We start from the raw sequence: 22329 nt of genomic DNA, 5'->3' as shown, positions 1-22329 counted from the left end.
AAATCATTATCACAAAACGATCTATTCAAAGCTTATAGTATCATCATAGATTATCAATTATATCCACAATTTCATGAACTTGTGCAGTTTGGGCATTGTCCCTGACAAGCCATCTCCTAGCAAGGTTTGAGAGTGAGGCAGGGATACAACAATGCAAGTAAGAACATGGTCTAGCAATGAGATTTTCCCCCACCTTGCATATGTATTTTCCTCAGGTGGGGAGACGTACAATACTTTGTTCTTATTCAGCCGTATTCCAGAGCCTCTCTAAACATCCGGTGAAGCCACTTTAATTTGCAATTTCACTCTCCAGTGGATTGCAAGTACAGGCTAAACTCCACCTAGGAAGTCGCGCATTTGAAGAAATTGAAGGAATGAGCAAAGACTGCAGATGTTTTATTACAGGGAAGCATCTTTATCTTGAAACAAATCACTGGTGTTCTAAAAACCAGGACCAGACTGTTCAGAACAGATGTTAGGAAGCACTTAGTCAGAGTCAAATATTATGGAAACAGAGCCTTCAGTCCAACTAGTCTATACTGACCAAGTTCCTAAACTCAACTAGTCCCACTTGTCTGCGTTTGTCCACATCCCTCCAAGCCTTTCATACTCATGTAGATAGCCAAATTTAAACATTGTAACTGTACCAGCATCCATCACTTCCTCTGGCAGTTCATTCCATATACAAAGCACTCTCTGTATTAAGAAGTTGTCCCTCATGTCCTCCTTAAAACTTTCTCCTCTCACCTTACAAATATGTAGCCTAGTTTTGAACTCCCCTATCCTCGGGAAAAGACGTTTGCTATTCACCTCATCAATGCCCCTCATGATTCTATAAACCTCTATAAGGTCACCCCTCAACTTACTACGCTCCAGTCAAGAAAAGTCCCAGCCTACCCAACCTCTCCCTGTAACTCAAACGCTCTACTCCCAACAACATTCTGATAAATCTTTTCTAAACCCTCTCCAATTTAAATAACCAAAGAGTTGTAGTTGTTTGGAACTGTCTTCCTCAGATGGCAATCGATGCAGGGTCAGTTGTTGGTTTTAAATCTGAGACAGACAAACTTTTGGTCAGCAAAGGTATTAAATGATATGGGCCAAAGGCCAGTAGATGGAATTAGGCCACAGATCAGCCAAGACCTCGTTGAATGTCAGAACAGGTTCGAAGGGCTGAATGACTTACTCCTGTTCCTATGTTCTATTGAGTAAAGTAGAGGATGGAACATCTTTATCAACTAATGTGATGGGAGAAACCGGCATTAGGTAAGATGACCAAACTGAGATATGACGGACAGTAATATTTAATGCAGAAACAGGTTGCTTCCATAAGAAATGTAATAGTTATTTCATGTTTGAATTGAGTGAGTTTATCTAGGACAAAGGAAAATTACCATAAAATAAGAGCTGGCTATTCAGGGGAGCAATCACTTCTTCTGGTAATGGTGAAAGAAATTGGAAACACTCCGACAGAAATAGTAGTAGATCCTAGCTCAATTAACAAGTTTAAATCTAAGATCCACAGAATCTAATTAGCCAAAGTATATGGTGCAAAGGTGAATAGTGGAGCTACAATGCATATCAGCCCTGAGTTAATTGAATGTTGGAATAGGCTTGAGGTGCTAAATAGCATTCGCCTGTTCCTGGGCAACATTAAGCACATAGAAGGGATAGTATTGCAAGAGTTCCCGATTTATTTTCTCAGTGGCATATTTTTATTTAGTGTGGAAATTAACCAACTGAGCAAAAGTATTTGAACGTTACCAAGGAACAATGTCAAAAACACAACTTATTGGCACAAAAATACTGCCTTAAAAAATTAACAATGTTTTTGAAACAGAAATAAAATTATTCATTTACACACTGACATTAGATGTAAATTGGGCTGAAAAACATAATATCCAAGCATATTAGTTTAAGAACATTAAATACACTAGTTCTTTCTTTTGTGCAGTATTTGCATCTAATCACAGGGAAAAATATATCTGGCACAAATAATTTGCATGATCTTTACTTAATTTTCTTAAAAGAAGTCAAGTTTAAAATTTCATAATTAAGTATAAAACAAATGTTAAATGGATGGCCATTGTAAGTCTCCATCAAATCCTGTGATGATTAGGTTACTCATCTCAATGCTGGCTCACCATTGAAGTCTGTTATGGTGTCGTCTCCAAACATGATTGTATAGCACAATTTGAGAAAACGCATGTAATTCTGAATGCTCTGGTTTTCATTCTCTGATTGCTCAAGACTGAGCCTCAACTCCTGCAGATGGGTTTCGTGACTCCTCTCAGCCTGAGAAAAAGATTCAACAGCATATATTCATTAAAAAGTGAAGAATTAGTGGCTTAGTGTAAATTTCACTACTTCCCATCAGTTTAAGAGTTGGTACCTCATCCACTCTACTCTTATAAGCATTAAATCTTACAGTGCAGGAGATAAACATTTGGCCAGTTTAGCCTTTGTTGGCTTTTTGCAAGTGCTATTTAATTTAGTAACATGTCCCAACTTTTCCCACCACAATCCTATGTAATAGCCCTTGTTAAGTACATGATCATCTATCTTCTGGAATCTTGCACCTACTGTTTTCCAAATCTTAAATAAATCTTAAAGGATACATTTTTCACTCTCCCTAGTTTTGGAGAGTGCAGTAGTGATTTTACAAGAATGGTTCCTGAAATGATGAACTCTTTTTTAATTCACTCACTGGATGTGGGAATCAGTGACTGGGCCAGTATTTATAGCCTGTCCTTAGCTGTCCTTGAGAAGGTGGTGGTGAGCTGCCTTTCTGAAGTCGAGAGGTCCTAATGCTGTAGGTACACCCACTATGGCGTTAGGGAGGGAATTCCTGGATTTGGACCCAATGACACTGAAAGAGCGTTGATATATTTCGAAGCCAGGATGGTGAGTGACTTGGACAGGAGTTTGCAGGTGTTAGTGTTCCAATGTATCCGCTGCCGTTGTCCTTCTAGATGGAAGTGGTCATGGGTTTGGAAGGTGCAGTCTGAGGATCTTTGGTGATCTTCTCAAGTGCATCTTGGAGATAGTACACACTGCTGTTACTGAGCGTTGGTGTTGGAGTGGCTGAATGTTTGTGGATGTGATGTCAATAAAGTGGGCTGCTTCGTCCTGGATGGTGTCAAGCTTCTTGAGTGCTGTTGGAGCTCATCCAGGCAAGTGGGGAGTATTTTGGACCCTGTATCCAAGGAAGGATGTGCTGGCCTTGGAGAGGGTTCAGAGGAAATTACAGGAATGATCTTAGGAATGAGAGGCTTGGCATATGAAGACTGGTTGAGAACTCTGTGTATGCACTCAATGGAGTTTAGAGAAGGATGAGGAGAGATCTCATTGAAACTTACAGAATGCTGATAGGCCTGGATAGAATGGACATTGAAAAGATATTTCTACTAGTAGGAGAGACAAGGACCTGAGGATACAGTGAAGGGACAACCTTTAGATCTGAGATGAAGAGGTTTTTTTTTCAACTAGGGAGAGGTCAATGTATGGAACTCATTGCCACAGTTAGTTAGTTCTTGATTAGTTAAGAGATCAAATGTTACAGGAAGAAGGCAGGAGAATGGTGTTGAGTAACATATCAGCCATAAGTGAGTGGAGGAGCAGACCCGATGGGCCAAATGCCTCGATTCTGTTCCGATACTGTATCTTATAATCTTAGTCCATCACACTTCTGACTTGTGCCTTGTAGCCTTCATCTACTCTTAGTCTCTGACCTGCTCTTGTAGCCACTCTGTTAATGAGGTGAGTCCAGTTGAGTTTCTGATGAACGATAACTCCCAAGATGTTGATAAATGGGGGATTCAGAGATGGTTACACCATTGAACATCAAGGGGTGGTGTTTAGATTGTCTCCTGTTGGTGATGGTCATAGCCGAGATGGACATGCCTTAAGGAGTCAGGAAAGGAGTTACTCACTGAGGTATTCCTAGTCTCTGACCTGTCGTTGTGGCCAGTGTGTTATTCTGGGGGGCCCAATGCAGTCTCTGGTCAATGATAACACCCAGGATGTTGACAGTGGGGGCATTCAGTGATGGTTATGTCAAAGGGCAGTGATTAGGTTGTCTCTTAGTGAAGATGGTAATTGCCTAGCACTTGTGCGGTTTGAATGTTGCTCATCACTTTTCAGCCCAGCCCGGTTATTGTCTAGGTCTTATTGCACTTGGTCATGGTCTGCTTCAGAGTCACAAATCGTGCTTCAGTCATAAGAGTGGGCTGAAGAAGTTGGAACTGTTCTCCTTGGAGAGAGAAGGCTGAGATGGAAGGTGGGGAAAAAATCCCCATCAGTTTATATCCATACCCTGGACATAAAACCCTCTGAAGGAGAAGTTGTGGAAATTACTTTGGATTAAATTCAGCAAACTTTTGGGACTCCAGAAACCATGGGCTGCAACTGAGCCAGGAAAAGGTTGGTTGGGACAGACTGGGAAAAATGCAAGCCCAGGGGCAGATGTCTGGAACAGGAGCTAGCTTGCAGTAAATAAAGATGCCTCTAAGATTTCAGAGTAGATGTGTCGTTCGGGTTGTGGATGTTGTAGCTGGTTGGCTCGGCGAGCTGGTTAGTTGTTTTGCAAACGTTTTGTTGCCGTGCTTGGTAAAATCACCAGTACAGCCTCTGATGAAGCCGACGAAGCTACATCTGAGGCTGCACTGATGATGTCACCTGGCACGGTAACAAAACGTCTGCGAAACAATGAACCAGCTCGGCGAGCCAACCAGCTACAACTAAAGACGCCTATTCATTTTCTCCCCTTTGGTCCAGGAACTCCCTACCTACGTCTGTGACACCACCCACGCCCTCCACCTCCTCCAGGACTTCCAATTCCCTGGCCCCCAACAGCTCATCTTCACCATGGACGTCCAGTCCCTATACACCTGCATTCCGCATGCAGATGGCCTCAAGGCCCTCTGCTTCTTCCTGTCCCGCAGGCCCGACCAGTCCCCCTCCACCGACACCCTCATCCGCCTAGCCGAACTCGTCCTCACCCTCAACAACTTCTCTTTCGATTCCTGTCACTTCCTACAGACTAAGGGGGTGGCCATGGGCACCCGCATGGGCCCCAGCTATGCCTGCCTCTTTGTAGGTTACGTGGAACAGTCCCTCTTCCGCACCTACACAGGCCCCAAACCACACCTCTTCCTCCGGTACATTGATGACTGTATCGGCGCCGCCTCTTGCTCCCCAGAGGAGCTCGAACAGTTCATCCACTTCACCAACCTTCAGTTCACCTGGGCCATCTCCAGCACATCCCTCACCTTCCTGGACCTCTCAGTCTCCATCTCAGGCAACCAGCTTGTAACTGATGTCCATTTCAAGCCCACCGACTCCCACAGCTACCTAGAATACACCTCCACCCACCCACCCTCCTGCAAAAATTCCATCCCCTATTCCCAATTCCTCCGCCTCCGCCGCATCTGCTCCCACGACAAGACATTCCACTCCCGCACATCCCAGATGTCCAAGTTCTTCAAGGACCGCAACTTTCCCCCCACAGTGATCGAGAACGCCCTTGACCGCGTCTCCCGCATTTCCCGCAACACATCCCTCACACCCCGCCCCCGCCACAACCGCCAAAAGAGGATCCCCCTCGTTCTCACACACCACCCCACCAACCTCCGGATACAACGCATCATCCTCCGACACTTCCGCCATCTACAATCCGACCCCACCACCCAAGACATTTTTCCATCCCCACCCCTGTCTGCTTTCCGGAGAGACCACTCTCTCCGTGGCTCCCTTGTTCGCTCCACACTGCCCTCCAACCCCACCACACCCGGCACCTTCCCCTGCAACCGCAGGAAATGCTACATTTGCCCCCACACCTCCTCCCTCACCCCTATCCCAGGCCCCAAGACGACATTCCACATTAAGCAGAGGTTCACCTGCACATCTGCCAATGTGGTATACTGCATCCACTGTACCCGGTGTGGCTTCCTCTACATTGGGGAAACCAAGCGGAGGCTTGGGGACTGCTTTGCAGAACATCTCCGCTCAGTCCGCAACAAACAACTGCACCTCCCAGTCGCAAACCATTTCCACTCCCCCTCCCATTCTTTAGATGACATGTCCATCACGGGCCTCCTGCAGTGCCACAATGATGCCACCCGAAGGTTGCAGGAACAGCAACTCATATTCCGCCTGGGAACCCTGCAGCCTAATGGTATCAATGTGGACTTCACCAGTTTCAAAATCTCCCCTTCCCCAACTGCATCCCTAAACCAGCCCAGTTCGTCCCCTCCCCCCACTGCTCCACACAACCAGCCCAGCTCTTCCCCTCCACCCACTGCATCCCAAAACCAGTCCAACCTGCCTTTGCCTCCCTAACCTGTTCTTCCTCTCACCCATCCCTTCCTCCCACCCCAAGCCGCACCCCCATCTACCTACTAACCTCATCCCACCTCCTTGACCTGTCCGTTCTCCCTGGACTGACCTATCCCCTCCCTACCTCCCCACCTATACTCTCTCCACCTATCTTCTTTTCTCTCCATCTTCGGTCCGCCTCCCCCTCTCTCCCTATTTATTGCAGAACCCTCACCCCATCCCCCTCTCTGATGAAGGGTCTAGGCCCGAAACGTCAGCTTTTGTGCTCCTGAGATGCTGCTTGGCCTGCTGTGTTCATCCAGCCTCACATTTTATTATCTTGGATTCTCCAGCATCTGCAGTTCCCACTATCTCTCACGCCTATTCATGCCCCAGCTTTTCTTTTCCTTTACTCATTCACAGGATGAGGGCATCAATGGCTAGGGCAGCATTTATTGCCCATCCCTAATTGACCAGAGGGCAGTTAAGCATCAAACACATTGCTGTGGGTCTGGAGTCACATGCAGGCCAGACCAGGTAAGGATGGCAGTTTCCTTCCCTAAAGGACATTGGTGAACCGGAGGGGGCATTCCCCCCATCAACAATTGGTAATGGATTTGTCATTAGATTCTTAATTCCAGGTTTTTATTGAATTCAAATTCAACCATCTACCGTGGTGGGAATGTCATCTGGGTCTCTGGACTAATAGTTCAGTGATAATACCAAGAGGCCATCGCCTCCCATTGCATTAAACAATGGAAGCCAAGCTGCACGAAACAAACAAATGCAACAACTTCAGACCCTCTGCAGCCTATAGAGGTACAAAGCCAAGCAATTCTCCAGCCAGTGCTCAGGCACAGAAACACTGAACATTCCACATCGTTGTGCTAGAAGCAAATCTGTTCCGCCTATTAACGTAGAGACATTCACAACACTATTCAAACCTGAATGAATAGAATCATAGAGTCACTACAGTGTGGAAGCAGGTCATTCAGCCCATTAAGTCCACACCAACCCTCCGAAGAGCATCTGACCCAGATCCACCCCTCTACCTCATCACAGTAGCCATGCATGTCTCACGGCTAGCCCAGCTAACCTACACATCCCCGGACACTATGAGCAATTTCCCATGGCCTATACACCTAACCTACATGTCTTTGGACTGTGGGAGGAAACCGGAGCACCCAGAGGGGACCCACACAGACATGGGGAGAATGTGTGAACTCCACACAGACAGCCACCCTAGGGTGGAATCAAACCCAGATCCCTGGCACTGACAGGCAGCAGTGCTAACCACCGTGCCACCGTGCCATCCGCTTCTGAGAATCACACCTTCACCTCCATTAAAGTCACTATTTGGGTGGTATTTAGCGGAGAAGTATGTCTCAAGGTGTTTTACAAACAAAAAACTGGGTTGTAATTAATAAAGAATAACGTTCACAATAACAGGGTATCCCAAAATGCCTTAGTGTCAACATTACATCTTTGAATAGCCATCCAAGGAAAATACTGGACATTCCAAAACCATCAAAACCATTCATCTTAACCAAAAAACCATTCACACTGACTCCAGTGTTCAGGAAGCCCGTTTAGCCCTGAGATGGGGAACAATAGCTCAACAGATCTGCTGGGAGATAAGGGGGCCAGCAGCACAGGAGAGAAGGATGAGAGAGAGAAGGAGAAAGAGAGTGACACCAGCCCTGTGATACCAGCTCTGTGTGTGTGCTCTGAGGTGGGCTCCGCGAGGAGAATTTGTGAGCCCAAGCGAAAAGCGGGCGCCTCTCACGACGGAGAGCAGCCCTTGCAACCACAGAACACCAGCTGCTAACCACGAACCTCTACTCAAAGGCATCCAGAAACACAAGACACTGACCAGTGTAACACCACCAGCATCCACCACCCGTCCAAGACACCAAATCTGTTTGCAAAGGGTACCAGAAAAGAAAGAAAACCCAAGGTATTCAGCGGTCTGGTCCCATGTGTCTAACTGCATCAGCAGACACCACCAGTCCCATTGCTACCTCCACTTGCAGCCTTTTGTGGGAGTCACAGTTACAGCAAGACACTACGGACAAGAATCAGTCAAAACCACGTTTTCACACCAGGGGTCAGCCTAAGGTCGTCAAGACCCTCTAACCCAGATTGGCTGGTCTTAGATAGGGGAGGGTGGGGTTCGGGACTAACGGTGTAGGGAATCCACACACACCCGCGCCACCCCCCCCACACCCACCCGACCCCCTGGAAACGAAGTGGAAGAGGACTCTGGGTTAGTAGAGAGAGATAATGGGAACTGCAGATGCTGGAGAATCTGAGATAATAAAGTGTGGAGCTGGCTGAACACAGCAGGCCAAGCAACATCTTAGGGGCAGGAAAGCTGACATTTTGGGCCTAGGCCCTTCATCAGAAAAGGAGGATGGGGAGAGAGTTCTGAAATAAATAGGGAGAGAGGGGGAGGCAGATCAAGGATGGATAGAGGAGAGGTTAGGTGGGGAGGAAGGGAGGGGATAGTTCAGTCCGGGGAGGATGGACAGGACAAGGGGTCGGGATGAGGTTAGTAGGTAGGAAATGGGGGTGTGGCTTGAGGAGGAGGATAGGTGAGAGGAAGAACAGGTTAGGGAGGCGGGGATGAGCCGGGCTGGTTTTGGGATACAGTGGGGGGAGGGGAGATTTTGAAGCTTGTGAAGTCCACATTGTTACCATTGAGCTGCAGGGTTCCCAAGCGGAATATGAGTTGATGTTCCTGCAACCTTCGGGTGGCATCATTGTGGAAATTTAAAGTGAGGTGCAACTAAGGTGTGATGTGAGGAAGAAACATTTTCACACAGTGGGTCGTTAGGGTGTGGAATTGTCGTGCAGGCAGGTTCAGTGGAGGCATTCAAGAGGATATTGGATAATTATTTGTGTAGAAGTGGTGTGCAGAGATATGGGGAAAAGGTAGGAGGTTGGTACAAGGAAATAGAACCAGTGCAGGCTCGACGGAATGAATAGCCCCCTCCTGCATAGTTTTGTGATTCTGAGTTTTTTTTGCCAACTCTTTTACGTTCTCCTCAATATTTATTCCTCATGATCTAAATTGTTCTTTCTTTCTGAGCGGTGTGCTGCCTGGAAGTCTTATAGCACAGTGTGTTGTCCCGGCCTCTGGGCAAGAAGCTCCAAATTGCACGCTAAGATTTGTCAGACGTGGAATGTATGTTCATAATGCAACCGAGCAGGTTAATTGTCAGCCTGTAAGTCCTTCCAGTTTGCCTGGTAGCAGGCAATAAGAGCCAAATAGCCACAGGTGATGGTAAAGCACTGTAATACGCTGCCCATGAGCACGGATCATGCCAATGGAAGTGCACATTCTAACCTTGAAAGCATGAATGAGAGAAACAATAGACTTCACTGTCTAAATGAATTACTTGCTGTTGATTTGGGTTTGTTTCTGTCTAACCCCAGTGCTTTATTTAATCCAAATTTATAGCATTATTCTGCCAAAGACGCAGAAATATTGCAATGCAAAATTTGAAAGTGGTAATTTCAGAAGTCTTGAAAATCATTTGTAATGTTTTGCTGGTAGAAAATTCAATCATGAACACAGTGAAGATTAATTCATAGTTTCAAGGGCTTCAAAGTAATTGCAAACTCACCAGTTGCCGCGTTGAATTTAATCTTTTCAGGTCGTTGGAAAATGGAATACAAAAACGTGGCAGAAATTCATGGTGCAGTTCAAAAAAATTGCAGTCATCAGAAAATAATAATGCTTAAGCTTAAAGGAAATCTGAAATGATCATCTCAAATTACCTTGCTGATTGCTGTAAAGGTTAATTCACAGGTAATATTTGTTCAGTACCTGATTTATATTTGCTCAACAACCTCAGAACAAACTCTGTAACCTCTGTCAGTCAACCTTTTTTTCTGTAGATATCAGCTTTAACTACAAGACTTGGGCAAGCTTCTCAGTCTCTGACTGAGCCTGATATTTTATCATATTTTTCACTTATTTATCCCTTGGTGTCACGGATTTCAATAGATATTCATGCCTCCTTCCCGTACCCACCCCACTTGTAAAGCTTGAAATTAATGTATAAATTCTTGAGATTCATTTGGGGTATTTTTCTGAAACAAAGTGTGAAATGACCTTGAGATCAGATGCTTCTGCCTCTGAAAAAACATGTTTTTTATTTTCTTTGTTCTATCAGATAATGTCCAATGATTCCGTTGTTAGTCCATCACATTTCTGACTTGTGTCTTGTAGTGTTCATCTATTCCTAGCCTCTGACCTGCTCTTGTAGCCACTGTGGGGGGGGGGGGGGGGTCGTAGAATGCTAAAGGGATACAGCCATCTCTGCAACAGTTTAAAAACTCACTTCCCTTAACTAGGAGCTATTATTCCTGGATTAGGGGCAACAAAAAGCAGAGATTTTGTGAATTGTGTAACTTTTGAAGTTACCCTCTCAACAACAACCTAACAGATACTCAAGCCCCAGTGACGGTTCACCTCATTTGAACTTTAAAATTCATTCAGTGGGTACAAACAAACTGCAACACCTACTCAACATGGAATCCTTAAACCTCTAGCCCACAGATTTTTATTTCTAGAGCTTTTCTCTCGTTTCCTTCTGAACCAGTTAGATCTTCTTTAATTGTCCCCAGACTGTTCAGGAGAGCGATGAACTGTATTGTTGCTCTTACATGCCTTTCTCTAAATGACTTGCTGACCTCAGAAAGAATCTTGCACACTCTCTGTTTTCTGGTGACATAGGAGGCCTTGCCTAGAGGCAACAGTCCAAATTTTTGCCCCCTCTCTTCTCTCCTTGTGTTCCAAAGCAATGAACTATTCACCATGAGAGTTATTTCTAAAAGCCTCATATAAATGCATGTAAACGAATATCTAGACAACTTCATTTCACCTCCAGAACCCAAAAATGAAAGTAAAAACATGTCCTTCCCTTCTTAATACATGCAGCGTAGAAACATATATCAACTGAAAGCTAGGCATAGTTCTGTCCACATTAGAATTCAAGTTTTCAAACAATAATTACACCACAAACCTCCATCACACTGTGTTTTCTGTGTTTTAATCAATAAACTGGACTTTATGGTCTATACCGTCAGATTTATCTTCAGTTTTGGGTGAACGGAACATAAAATGTCAGGCTTGCAGCCTACTGACTTCCTACCTATTATCAACCCAGTCTCCATAAGTATGGTGCGATGGGGAAGATGTTCACTAGCCCACACACCCTTAGGCTCATTGACAGTCTGAAGATGCCAATTATTGTGCAACGAACTGCGTACAGTTCTGGTCGCCACATTACCGAAAGGATGTGGATGCTTTGGAGAGGGTGCAGAGGAGGCTAGCTATGAAAAAAAGATTGAATAGATTAGGATTATTTACATTAGAAAGATGGAGGTTGAGGGGGAGACCTGACTGAGGTCTACAAGCCATGAGAGGTATAGACAGGGTGGATAGCAAGAAGCTTTTTCCCAGAGTGGAGGGCTCAATTACTAGGGGTCATGATTTCAAGGTGAGAGGGGAAAAGTTTAAGGGAAAGTTCTTTACGCAGAGGGTGGTGGGTGCCTGGAACGCGTTGCCAGAGGAGGTGGTAGAGGCGGGCATGATACCGTCATTTAAGATGTATCTAGGCAGATACATGGATGGGCAGGGAGCAGAGGGATACAGATCCTTGGAAAATAGGCGACAGGTTTAGATAGAGGATCTGGATCGGCGCAGGCTTGGAGGGCCGAAGGGCCTGTTCCTGTGCTGTAATTTTCTTTGTTCTTTGTTGTTCTTTGAAAGGCCTCGGTCTACCTCCATTGCCAAAAATTGCTGAGAAGTGACAGACTAACTTTAAACAGCTTTGTTGGAAAGATGGAAAAGGAATGGGGAGGGAGCTGTTTGTGGGAGGACACATCATTTTGGCATTCCACTGTGAGCAGAGGGGGCATCCCTTATCTGAGATGTTATCCCTCTCCCCCAGTGTTCATCCAAAACTGGCTTCCAAAATAATGCCTCTCCGAGGTTCCAACTTTCTTGGCTTCCAGAACCTACTCTCACCTGAAACACTGGGTTACTCTCCCTGGTGAACGTGCACTCTTCATCGCTGGGGTGTCTTGCAGTTCCAACACTGCCCACTATTCAATTATGGCACTGCTGGGACCAGTAAACACACTGGCCAATCGAAACATTTGGCAACTCTCGAGGGTATGACTCTGCCTTGCTAATGGGTGCAAGTCTGACTCTCAGCTTGTTCACATTGCCCACTGCAACATGTTCTTGGTTTGAGACTGACACTTATTCCCAGGTCCCTTGTAAATCCAGCCCAATATTTATCCAATATGCTGTCTCTACATCAGCATTTGTTTCACACAGTGTGGAGCACTGATGTTTTACTTTTCCAAACGATGGGGATTCAAATCCTACTCTAGAGGCTTTAGCTCAAAGATCCTGGTCGACACTCAGTACAGCACTGAGCGAGTGCACACTCCTGGAGATGCCTTCAAACCAGGATCTCATCAGCTCTCGCAAGTGGAAGGAATGGATTCTGTGGTGTCATTTCAATAAGTAATGAGGAAATTAACTCCAATAACGATCGCTCAGCCAACATTACTGGAAAATATTATTTGCTTATCATCACATTGCAGTTGTGAATTTCACAAATTGGATAAAATAATTCCAATATTACAACAGTGACTACGTTTCTAAAGTAGTCCCACTTCCTACAGACTAAGGGGGTGGCCATGGGCACCCGCATGGGCCCCAGCTATGCCTGCCTCTTTGTAGGTTACGTGGAACAGTCCATCTTCCGCACCTACACAGGCCCCAAACCCCACCTCTTCCTCCGGTACATTGATGACTGTATCGGCGCCGCCTCTTGCTCCCCAGAGGAGCTCGAACAGTTCATCCACTTCACCAACACCTTCCACCCCAACCTTCAGTTCACCTGGGCCATCTCCAGCACATCCCTCACCTTCCTGGACCTCTCAGTCTCCATCTCAGGCAACCAGCTTGTAACTGATGTCCATTACAAGCCCACCGACTCCCACAGCTACCTAGAATACACCTCCTCCCACCCACCCTCCTGCAAAAATTCCATCCCCTATTCCCAATTCCTCCGCCTCCGCCGCATCTGCTCCCACGATAAGACATTCCACTCCCGCACATCCCAGATGTCCAAGTTCTTTAAGGACCGCAACTTCCCCCCCACGGTGATTGAGAACGCCCTTGACCGCGTCTCCCGCATTTCCCGCGACACATCCCTCACACCCCGCCCCCGCCACAACCGCCCCAAGAGGATCCCCCTCGTTCTCACACACCACCCTACCAACCTCCGGATACAACGCATTATCCTCCGACACTTCCGCCATTTACAATCCGACCCCACCACCCAAGACATTTTTCCATCCCCACCCCTGTCTGCTTTCCGGAGAGACCACTCTCTCCGTGACTCCCTTGTTCGCTCCACACTGCCCTCCAACCCCACCACACCTGGCACCTTCCCCTGCAACCGCAGGAAATGCTACACTTGTCCCCACACCTCCTCCCTCACCCCCATCCCAGGCCCCAAGATGACATTCCACATTAAGCAGAGGTTCACCTGCACATCTGCCAATGTGGTATACTGCATCCACTGTACCCGGTGCGGCTTTCTCTACATTGGGGAAACCAAGCGGAGGCTTGGGGACCGCTTTGCAGAACACCTCCGCTCAGTTCGCAACAAACAACTGCACCTCCCAGTCGCAAACCATTTCCACTCCCCCTCCCATTCTCTTGATGACATGTCCATCATGGGCCTCCTGCACTGCCACCATGATGCCACCCGAAGGTTGCAGGAACAGCAACTCATATTCCGCCTGGGAACCCTGCAGCCATATGGTATCAATGTGGACTTCACCAGTTTCAAAATCTCCCCTTCCCCCACTGCATCCCTCAACCAGCCCAGTTCATCCCCTCCCCCCACTGCACCACACAACCAGCCCAGCTCTTCCCCCCCACCCACTGCATCCCAAAACCAGTCCAACCTGTCTCTGCCTCCCTAACCGGCTCTTCCTCTCACCCATCCCTTCCTCCCACCCCAAGCCGCACCCCCAGCTACCTACTAACCTCATCCCACCTCCTTGACCTGTCCGTCTTCCCTGGACTGACCTATCCCCTCCCTACCTCCCCACCTACACCCTCTCCACCTATCTTCTTTACTCTCCATCTTCGGTCCGCCTCCCCCTCTCTCCCTATTTATTCCAGTTCCCTCCCCCCATCCCCCTCTCTGATGAAGGGTCTAGGCCCGAAACGTCAGCTTTTGTGCTCCTGAGATGCTGCTTGGCCTGCTGTGTTCATCCAGCCTCACATTTTATTATCTACGTTTCTAAAGTACTTCACTGGCTTTAAAGCACTTTGGAATGTCCTTAGTCTGTAAAAGGCATTACGTAAATAATTTATTTCTATGTTTCCTCTTTCTTTTACATTCAGTCATGGAGAACGCCAGTAACCCGTAGGGTTAAGTTCCTCAGATATGTTAGCCCGCTTAGACAGTGAGTAGTTGAATAAAGGAGAGAAATGTCAAAGGGACAAGTAAACAAGTTGGGCCTGATTTCTAATTACACGCAGACTTTAGCTGTACTGTGCTCTCTCACTTGGGCAGCCTCTTCCCCTTTTTCAGTTCTGTACAATTCTACCTTTGGTCACTATTACTTTCAACTTATTTTTAATTTGTCATTTGACTCTACACAAAAATATGTCCTGCCCTCCCCACAGACACAGAAAACTCACATTATTCTCGTTCCATTGAAGCTGTTTCAGTTCTTTGGTCTTTCTATTTAATTCCAATCCAAGGCTATGTAATTTGCTCTGAAGGGCATGTTCTTGAGTTTCAGTCTGATCCTTCACCTTTCTGACCTGCAAATGCAAAACAAACAGTCCAAAAGAATGACAATCCACAATGGAATAAACACATCTATCAAGCTATGCAAGTGTTTGGAACAACGGTCTTGTGAATGAAGACCTGACTACAGAGTACAAACTTGTCACTATTATCCAAAGATGAATTATTTGCCTGGTTAATTATCCACCAGATTTTGTTGACAACTTCAATGAAATATTGCCTGATTGTATAATGCAGGAATGTCAATCACAACCCGCCTGCCAGAAATTTAGCTCCCCTGTAGGTCACAATTGTGTTAGTAACTCTAAATTGAGGAACTCTCATCATAAATCCCCAGAGAAAATCAATGTTTTCTAATCATTTGATGAAAAACTCTCCATAATTTAGTAAACCTCTTAAGTCAGCTTTCACTGGAAATATTTCCATGCCTTTAATCGCTCTTCATTACTACCTGAGGCAATTTAGAATTTGTGCTCTTTATTGTTTCAGAGTCCTTACTACAATGAGTCACTTCAATGGTAAAAAGTACTCTATCAGTGACCTAATCACATTTTGAATTGTTTCACTGTGAGTGTTGCTAGCTGACCCAGCCAGCATTTACTGCCTGACCCTAGTTGCCCTTGAGAAGATGGCAGTGAGTTGCCTTCTTGAGTCGCTGCAGATTGTGTGCTGGGAATTCCAGGACTTTACCCTTTCGACACTGAAGGAACAGAGATATATTTCCAAGTCAGGATGGTGAGTTTCATTTTTATGGAGAAGCTAATCATTAACTTCCTTAGTCTTGAGCTGTACACTGCTTATAACCTCAAATTTCCATTGCTTTTATCTATAAGTGCAATTTCATGGAACTTAAGTGATCCCTAGGGACTTCAGCTCTTCAACTCCCAAGGATGATGTCATTTATGATTGAAAATCAAGTCCCACTACAGAGATCTTTACAAAACTTTCAGACCAACACAAACAAAGTGTCTCACTGTCATTAACACCTTGTAACCTCAGGAGATCTCCCATCAACAGCCTCCCAACCTGGCAGTTCTACCAACCCCGCGCCGCCTGAGAGATAAACCGTCTGCTCTTCGAAATCGTGCCATTAAAAATTTTCCAAACCATCTGAGCAGGCAGATGGGGATTATCCCAACTGAAAGGTGACATTTCTGACAGAGCAGAACTCCCTCATCACATGGGTAAACTAGCGGTTCAAGTTTTGCACTTGAGTGGAGTGGGATTTGAACCAGCAATCTGGCTCTTTTTATTGTTTTTATTATTCGCTCTTTGGATGTGGGCATTGCTGCTTGTTGGGCCAGCTTTCATTGCCCATCCTCTAATTGCCCCTTGGAAGTGATGGCTAGCTGACTTCTTGAACCTTTGCAATCCATCTGCTGTGATAGACTTGCAATACTTTTATTTTAATTTTTGAAGTCTGGTTGTTGGGTGACCTGGAGGGGAGCTTGAAGCTGCTGGGGTTCCAGGTATCTGCTGCCTGTGTCGAGGTTGCCAGCAAAGATCGAATGACAACAGACAGCACCAGGCTTTGTTTATTGTAACTACTTTGTATTTGTTCAGCACAGGGGAAGCTACAAAAATAATTTTGCAGGGCGGTAATGCATTCATACCTTCTCAGTAACATCATGTAAAGCAGCTTCCAGCTGTTGGCTCAGTGCAGAAGATTCCCTTGTTCTCTCTTCTAGCTGAGATTTGCTTCGCAGAAAAGCTTCTTCTTGTTGTGCTATTGTCTTTGTTAGTTCTTCGTTGTGTAAGTTACCCTCCTTCAGTTTCCTTCAATTAACAATAATCAAAATCCTTAAATAAAACCAATGAGGGAAAATGGCCACTTATCTCAGAAGAGCCTTTTAAAGGCAGCTAAAGACACAAACATCACTCCATGGAAAGTTCATCATAAGTTAACAGCCAGTTCTCTCAGAGAAACAAGAGATATGGGGAGGAGGTAGGAAAGTGCAGCTGAAGTCAAAGATCAGCCATGATCACACCGAACAGTGATACAGGATATTAGACCTACTCCAGATCATGTGTCTGAAACATTTATTTTAAAATTTTACAAAGCGAAACAATGCAGATGCTGGAAATCTGAAACAAACACAGAATGCTGGAGAAGCTCAGCAGGTCTGGCAGAATCTGCAGAATTGATGCTTTAAGCCCAATATGAAGAGTAAAAACGTTAATGCTTTTCTGAAGAAGGGTCTCGACCTGAAACATCAGCTTTCCTGCTCCTCTGATGCTGCTTGGCCTGCTGTGTTCCTCCAGCTCTACACCTTGTTATCTCAAAATGTTAACTCTGTTTTCTCTCTCTGCCAGACCAGCTGGGTTCCTCCAGCTTTCTCTGTGACTGCTTTACTTAAATGTTAGTATTCTGAGCAGTTTAGCTGGCTGCCTTTTTAAAATTATGTACCAGGTACCCATATATACCAGACTGAGCCAGAGAGAGACAGAAAATAAGAGTAGGCCATTCAGCCCTTTGAGGCTGCTCTGCCATTCGATATGATTGTGGCTGAGCAGACAATTGACTCCCTATTCCCACTTTCTCTCTATGCCCTTTGATCCCTCTAGACCTAAGAATTATATCTAGCACCTTTTTGAAAGCATTCAATATTTTGGCCTTGACCACAACCTGTGGCACAGGTAATAGCTCTTGGGTTCAATACACATTGTGTTGATGATAGTTCAGAAGAGGTGTCACTGGACCCGAAATACTAACTTTGCTTTCTCTCCACAGATGAGGCCGGACCAGTTGAGTTTCTCTAGTAATTTCTGCCTTTGTTATTCATTGTATTGAGTTAGCTGATCTCATGCATAGCAATTATAAGGATGCCATATTTGGTCATAATGGTCCAAGAGTTAATCTAATCCTCAAAAAACACTGGCCCATGAACAAAATTGACAACAATTAGCTGCAGAACCTCACTAAGGTAGGATTAACCCAGAAAGTTGGATGCTGTTTTCACAAAGGCAAGCTGATTGCTGGCAAATTTTATTTATAAACCATGTTACCATGAAAACCTCAGTTTTGGAAGGATTTAACACGTCCTTCCCCTCAGCATAGATAGGTTAGGTGGATGAGTAGCTGAACCATGTAACCTGAAGGTTCAATGCCCAAATTAATCTCACCTCCCACAGACAGGGTGCAAACTGAGTTTGGCAAATTTGGGTCTGGGTTGGATGGGGGAAAGTGAGCCACAGTTTCCATCTGAATTGCTATTGGGATCATTGGGGAGGAATCCTGGATTGCATCTGTGGAAACATCTACAAACTCCACACCCCTAACCCAGCTCCACTAGTAGTGAGCTTGGAAGTAGAGGTCCCAGAAAGCAAGGCCAATGCTGGGTAATTGACCCATGAGCAGGCCCCAAAGTGGGCTGGCCAATTTACATCGCAAAGTCCCAACCATGGGCAGTCTCGCAGCCTCACCGTCATTTTGCCAATGGCAGGGCGGCTCCCAACATGTGCAGGGGCCACCCACTCAAGGGAAGGTCACCTCCCATAGCCCTCCAATACCAGAAGCTCCAGCAGCAAAGTGTAGGTTGAAAGGCAGCAATTGGCAATTTAGCAGATGGGATTCTTTTATTCGTTTGCAGGATGTTGACGCTCCTGGCTAGGACAGTATTTATTGCCCATCTCTAATTGATCAGTGGGCATTTAACCCAATTTGCCGCACAGCCTGGATGTTGGGTGTTTGAAGATTGAAGTGCAGACCAATGAAGCTGCCTCCATCTGTTGGTGCCCTTTGTGATTGGCAGCAGCCTTCCTGCCATCCATAGGACACCAAACGGAGAGATGATCAATCCTGAATCTACGTTCAGGAGGGCCACAATGTTGGTCTCACTGCTGGGGCAAGTGTGGGCTCAGGATTGAAAATTAGTGCTGACGTTGAGGACCGGGAGCAACATTCAAGCCCACAGGAGTCAATGTTTTTTTCTGGAGATGAAAGTGGAGGGTAGGAACAGGAGGACAAAAAATATTAAGGTCTGAAAGCAAAGCAATGCATTTTGTGTCATCTTATAACCATAAGTTAAATCTGGATGGAGAAATACAAATGAGTTAATGCATATTTTATTTAAGCATCAGAAAAAGGCAAGAAGATGCAATAAAGGTTAATAATATAACTCAATGGTCTTTATGTGATTTGACAATGTAGTAATTAAGGCAACTGCTTCAGAATTATGGGTCAGTACTTGCCAACGAATATTCTGTGATATAATCAGTTCCTAAATGATGGAACTTAATGGAGTGCCCAGCCTATCTTTATCCACTTCTTTTTAGCTGATTTAAATGGAACATTAAAGAGGTGCTGACGAAAGCTATTTTATCTAAAGTCGCATTGGCAGGTGACTGAGAGATAGGGTGAACTGTGAAGAATGGAATATTAGGAGCATGGCAAGGATTCATTTGCCTGGCAGTTTGAAATTAATAGCTGCACTTCAGGTGTTATTCAGAATCATCTATATTATGTCTCACCCTACTTGTCTGGAATTGCAACAGTCAAACCCTGGAGAGAGCTGCATGCGTGCCTGGATGCTGAGATGAGCAGAGGTCACTACCAACATTGTAAAACATAGATGTGTTTAGATGATAGGGGAGGGTGACAGTCCTCATGTTGTAACTGGATTTCAGTGTCTTCCATTCAATGTCCAAAATCTAGTGGTGCCCCTTTCTGCACTTTGCAAGCAAGATTACACAGTGCAGTAGATTTTTAGCACATGGGGAAATTGATAGGGTGTGGATATATCTTCTTCACTGCCACTCAGGGGAGTTAATAAAATCAAGCAATCTTACAGCACAGGTGGAAGCCATTTGGCTTGTTGTGTCTATCCTAGCTCTCTGAAAGAGTGGTTATATTAGTTCCCTTTCCCCACCCCTGTTAGTTCATTATAACCCTGTCCAATCCCTTTTAACCAGGTTCACTGAGTCTGCAGCCTCTGCTTCTTCTGTACAGTGCTCCATAGCCAAGTGAAAGTAATGCTCATCTTCCCTGTAGATGTTTATCTGTACATTTTTAACCCTTGATTTCTCGTGACTGAACCAGTTGCCAGAAAGATTACCTTTCTCTATTTACTCTGTCACAATCTCTCATAGAAACATAGAAAATAGGAGTAGGCCGTTTGGCCCATCATACCCATTCCACCTATCAATACGATCATTGGTAACCCTCTGTGTAAAAAAAAATGTGGAGGTGGTGTTGTGTTGGTAATATCACCGGACTAATGATCGAGAGTCTGGGCGAATATTCCAGGACATTGGCTCAAGTCCCACCATGGCTGACAGTAGAATATAAATGCAATAAAAAATCTGGGGTTTTAACAAAAAAGACTAGACTACTGGCGATCATGGAGCCATTGTTAATTGTCATTAAAAACCCATCTGGTTCACTAATACCCTTGGTGGAACAAAGTCTGCTGTCACTACTGGATTTGGCCTACATGCAGGCAATATGATTGACACTAAGCTGCTCTCTGGGCAGTTGGAGATACTGTTTAAATGCTGTCGTAGCCAGCAATGCATTCATTCCATGAAAGACCATCATACTTCAGCTCACTCCACAGGTCCCTTCACTCTATTAAGTTCTAGAAATCCATTTATTTTAGTCTTAAACATATTCAGTGACTTGGCCTCTAAGCCTTCTTGGGTAGAGACTTGCGCAGGTTCACTCACTTCTGCAGAAATTTCTCCTCATTTCAGTCCAAAACAGCCTGCAGACTATCCCAAGTTCATGGGCCCTCATTTCCCATGGCCAGGGGTCCAGAATACCAATCATGCATCTAGTCTGTTCAGCCCTGTTCATCCTCTTGAATAAAAAAATCCATTTTTGTTGACCCCCAGCTTTCCAATCCATCCTGGCTAACTTCCTGCTAAACCCCATCTAAACTCTTTCTAAAGTCTTTCATGAAGTCTTGTGCTCAAAACCGTCCACAATACTCCACCTGAGACCTTATCAGTGATTAACAAAATATCTGCAGACCAGTCAGATTAATTTTGGGATTGGGGGAACCTTCCAGAGACAACTATTTGGGATAGAACTAATAGTCAATCGGACAAATATGGGTTAATTCAGAAGAGTCAGCATGGATTTGTTCAGGGAAAATTGTGTCCAAGTAACTTTGAGGTTTTGAAGGGGTAACAGAAGGTTGATGAGGGCAAGGCCATTGATGTGATGTATGTTGACTTCCCTCTTTGAGACGTAATAGATGCTGGAATAAAAGTGACAGTAACAATACGGGTACAAAACTGGCTGAAGGAAAGGACCACTATAATATGTAAATGATCTTGATCATGGTGCATAGGGACAATTTGGAAGTTTGTATATGGCATAAAACTTAGAAGAATTGTAAACTGGGAGGACGACAATTTAGAATTTCATATAAGTCATAATCATAGAATCCCTACAGTGTGGAAACAGACCCTTTGGCCCAACAAGTCTACACTGAGCCTCAGAGCATCCCACCCAGACTCATCCCCCTATAACCCACTTAATCTATACACCCCTGAACACTACGGGCAATTTAGCATGGCCAATCCACCTGGCCTGCACATCTTTGGACTGTGGGAGGAAACCGGAGCACGCAGAGGAAACCCACACAGACACAGGTACAATGCGCAAACCCCATAAAGACAGTTGCCCGAGGGTGAAATCGAATCTGGGCCCCGGCACTGTGAGGCAGCAGTGATAACCACTGAAGCACTGTGCCATGAAATTGACATTGACAGGTTGGTGGAGTAGGCAGATAGGTGGCATATGAAGAAGTGTGATATGATACACTTTGTTATTAAGAACATGAAGAGATGGTATAATAAAGGATATTATGCTGAAGAGGGTGCAGGAGCAGAGACTAGGGCCAATGTGTGCATTAGTCATTTAAAGGTAGCAGGAGAGCTATTAATAAAGCCTGCAGTACATTAGGCTTCATTACTGAGGGCATAGAGTCCAGAACTGGAGGTTCATGGAAAACCATTAAAGGAAACTAGTTAGAGTCTCCAGGTGAAGTATTACGTACAGTCTGCGCACCACACATTACGAAGGCATTGAACTTATTGGACAGCATGCAGAAGAGGTTTATAAGAATGGTTTGAACAACACTGGGATTAAGTACCACAGCACCTCAATGGCCTTTAAAAACACCCACTGCAGCATGCATAATTTCTT

General features: G+C 45.2%; 1 protein-coding gene across 5 annotated transcripts in view; it reads right to left on the bottom strand.

Moving 5' to 3' along the window:
- Window positions 1-606: 606 nt before the first annotated feature.
- Window positions 607-22329, bottom strand: part of LOC125456515 (protein BCAP-like) — a 78677-nt gene continuing 56954 nt past the window's right edge. For 4 of the 5 annotated variants that reach the window (XM_059648113.1, XM_059648114.1, XM_059648111.1 and 1 more), the window contains exons 15-17: window positions 16790-16952; window positions 15065-15190; window positions 607-2295 (exon numbers count right to left, since the gene is read on the bottom strand). In XM_059648113.1, coding sequence (XP_059504096.1) covers window positions 2125-2295; window positions 15065-15190; window positions 16790-16952 — 460 coding nt within the window. In that variant the 3' untranslated portion in view covers window positions 607-2124. The remainder of the gene's footprint in view (window positions 2296-15064; window positions 15191-16789; window positions 16953-22329) is intronic. The other variant, XM_059648116.1, reaches the window with a different exon arrangement.

The sequence above is a fragment of the Stegostoma tigrinum genome, chromosome 8 (assembly GCF_030684315.1).
Source record: "Stegostoma tigrinum isolate sSteTig4 chromosome 8, sSteTig4.hap1, whole genome shotgun sequence".
Lineage (NCBI taxonomy): Eukaryota > Metazoa > Chordata > Chondrichthyes > Orectolobiformes > Stegostomatidae > Stegostoma > Stegostoma tigrinum.
The sequence above is the reverse complement of the archived record's forward strand: the minus strand, read 5'-3'. Positions and strand labels throughout refer to the sequence as shown.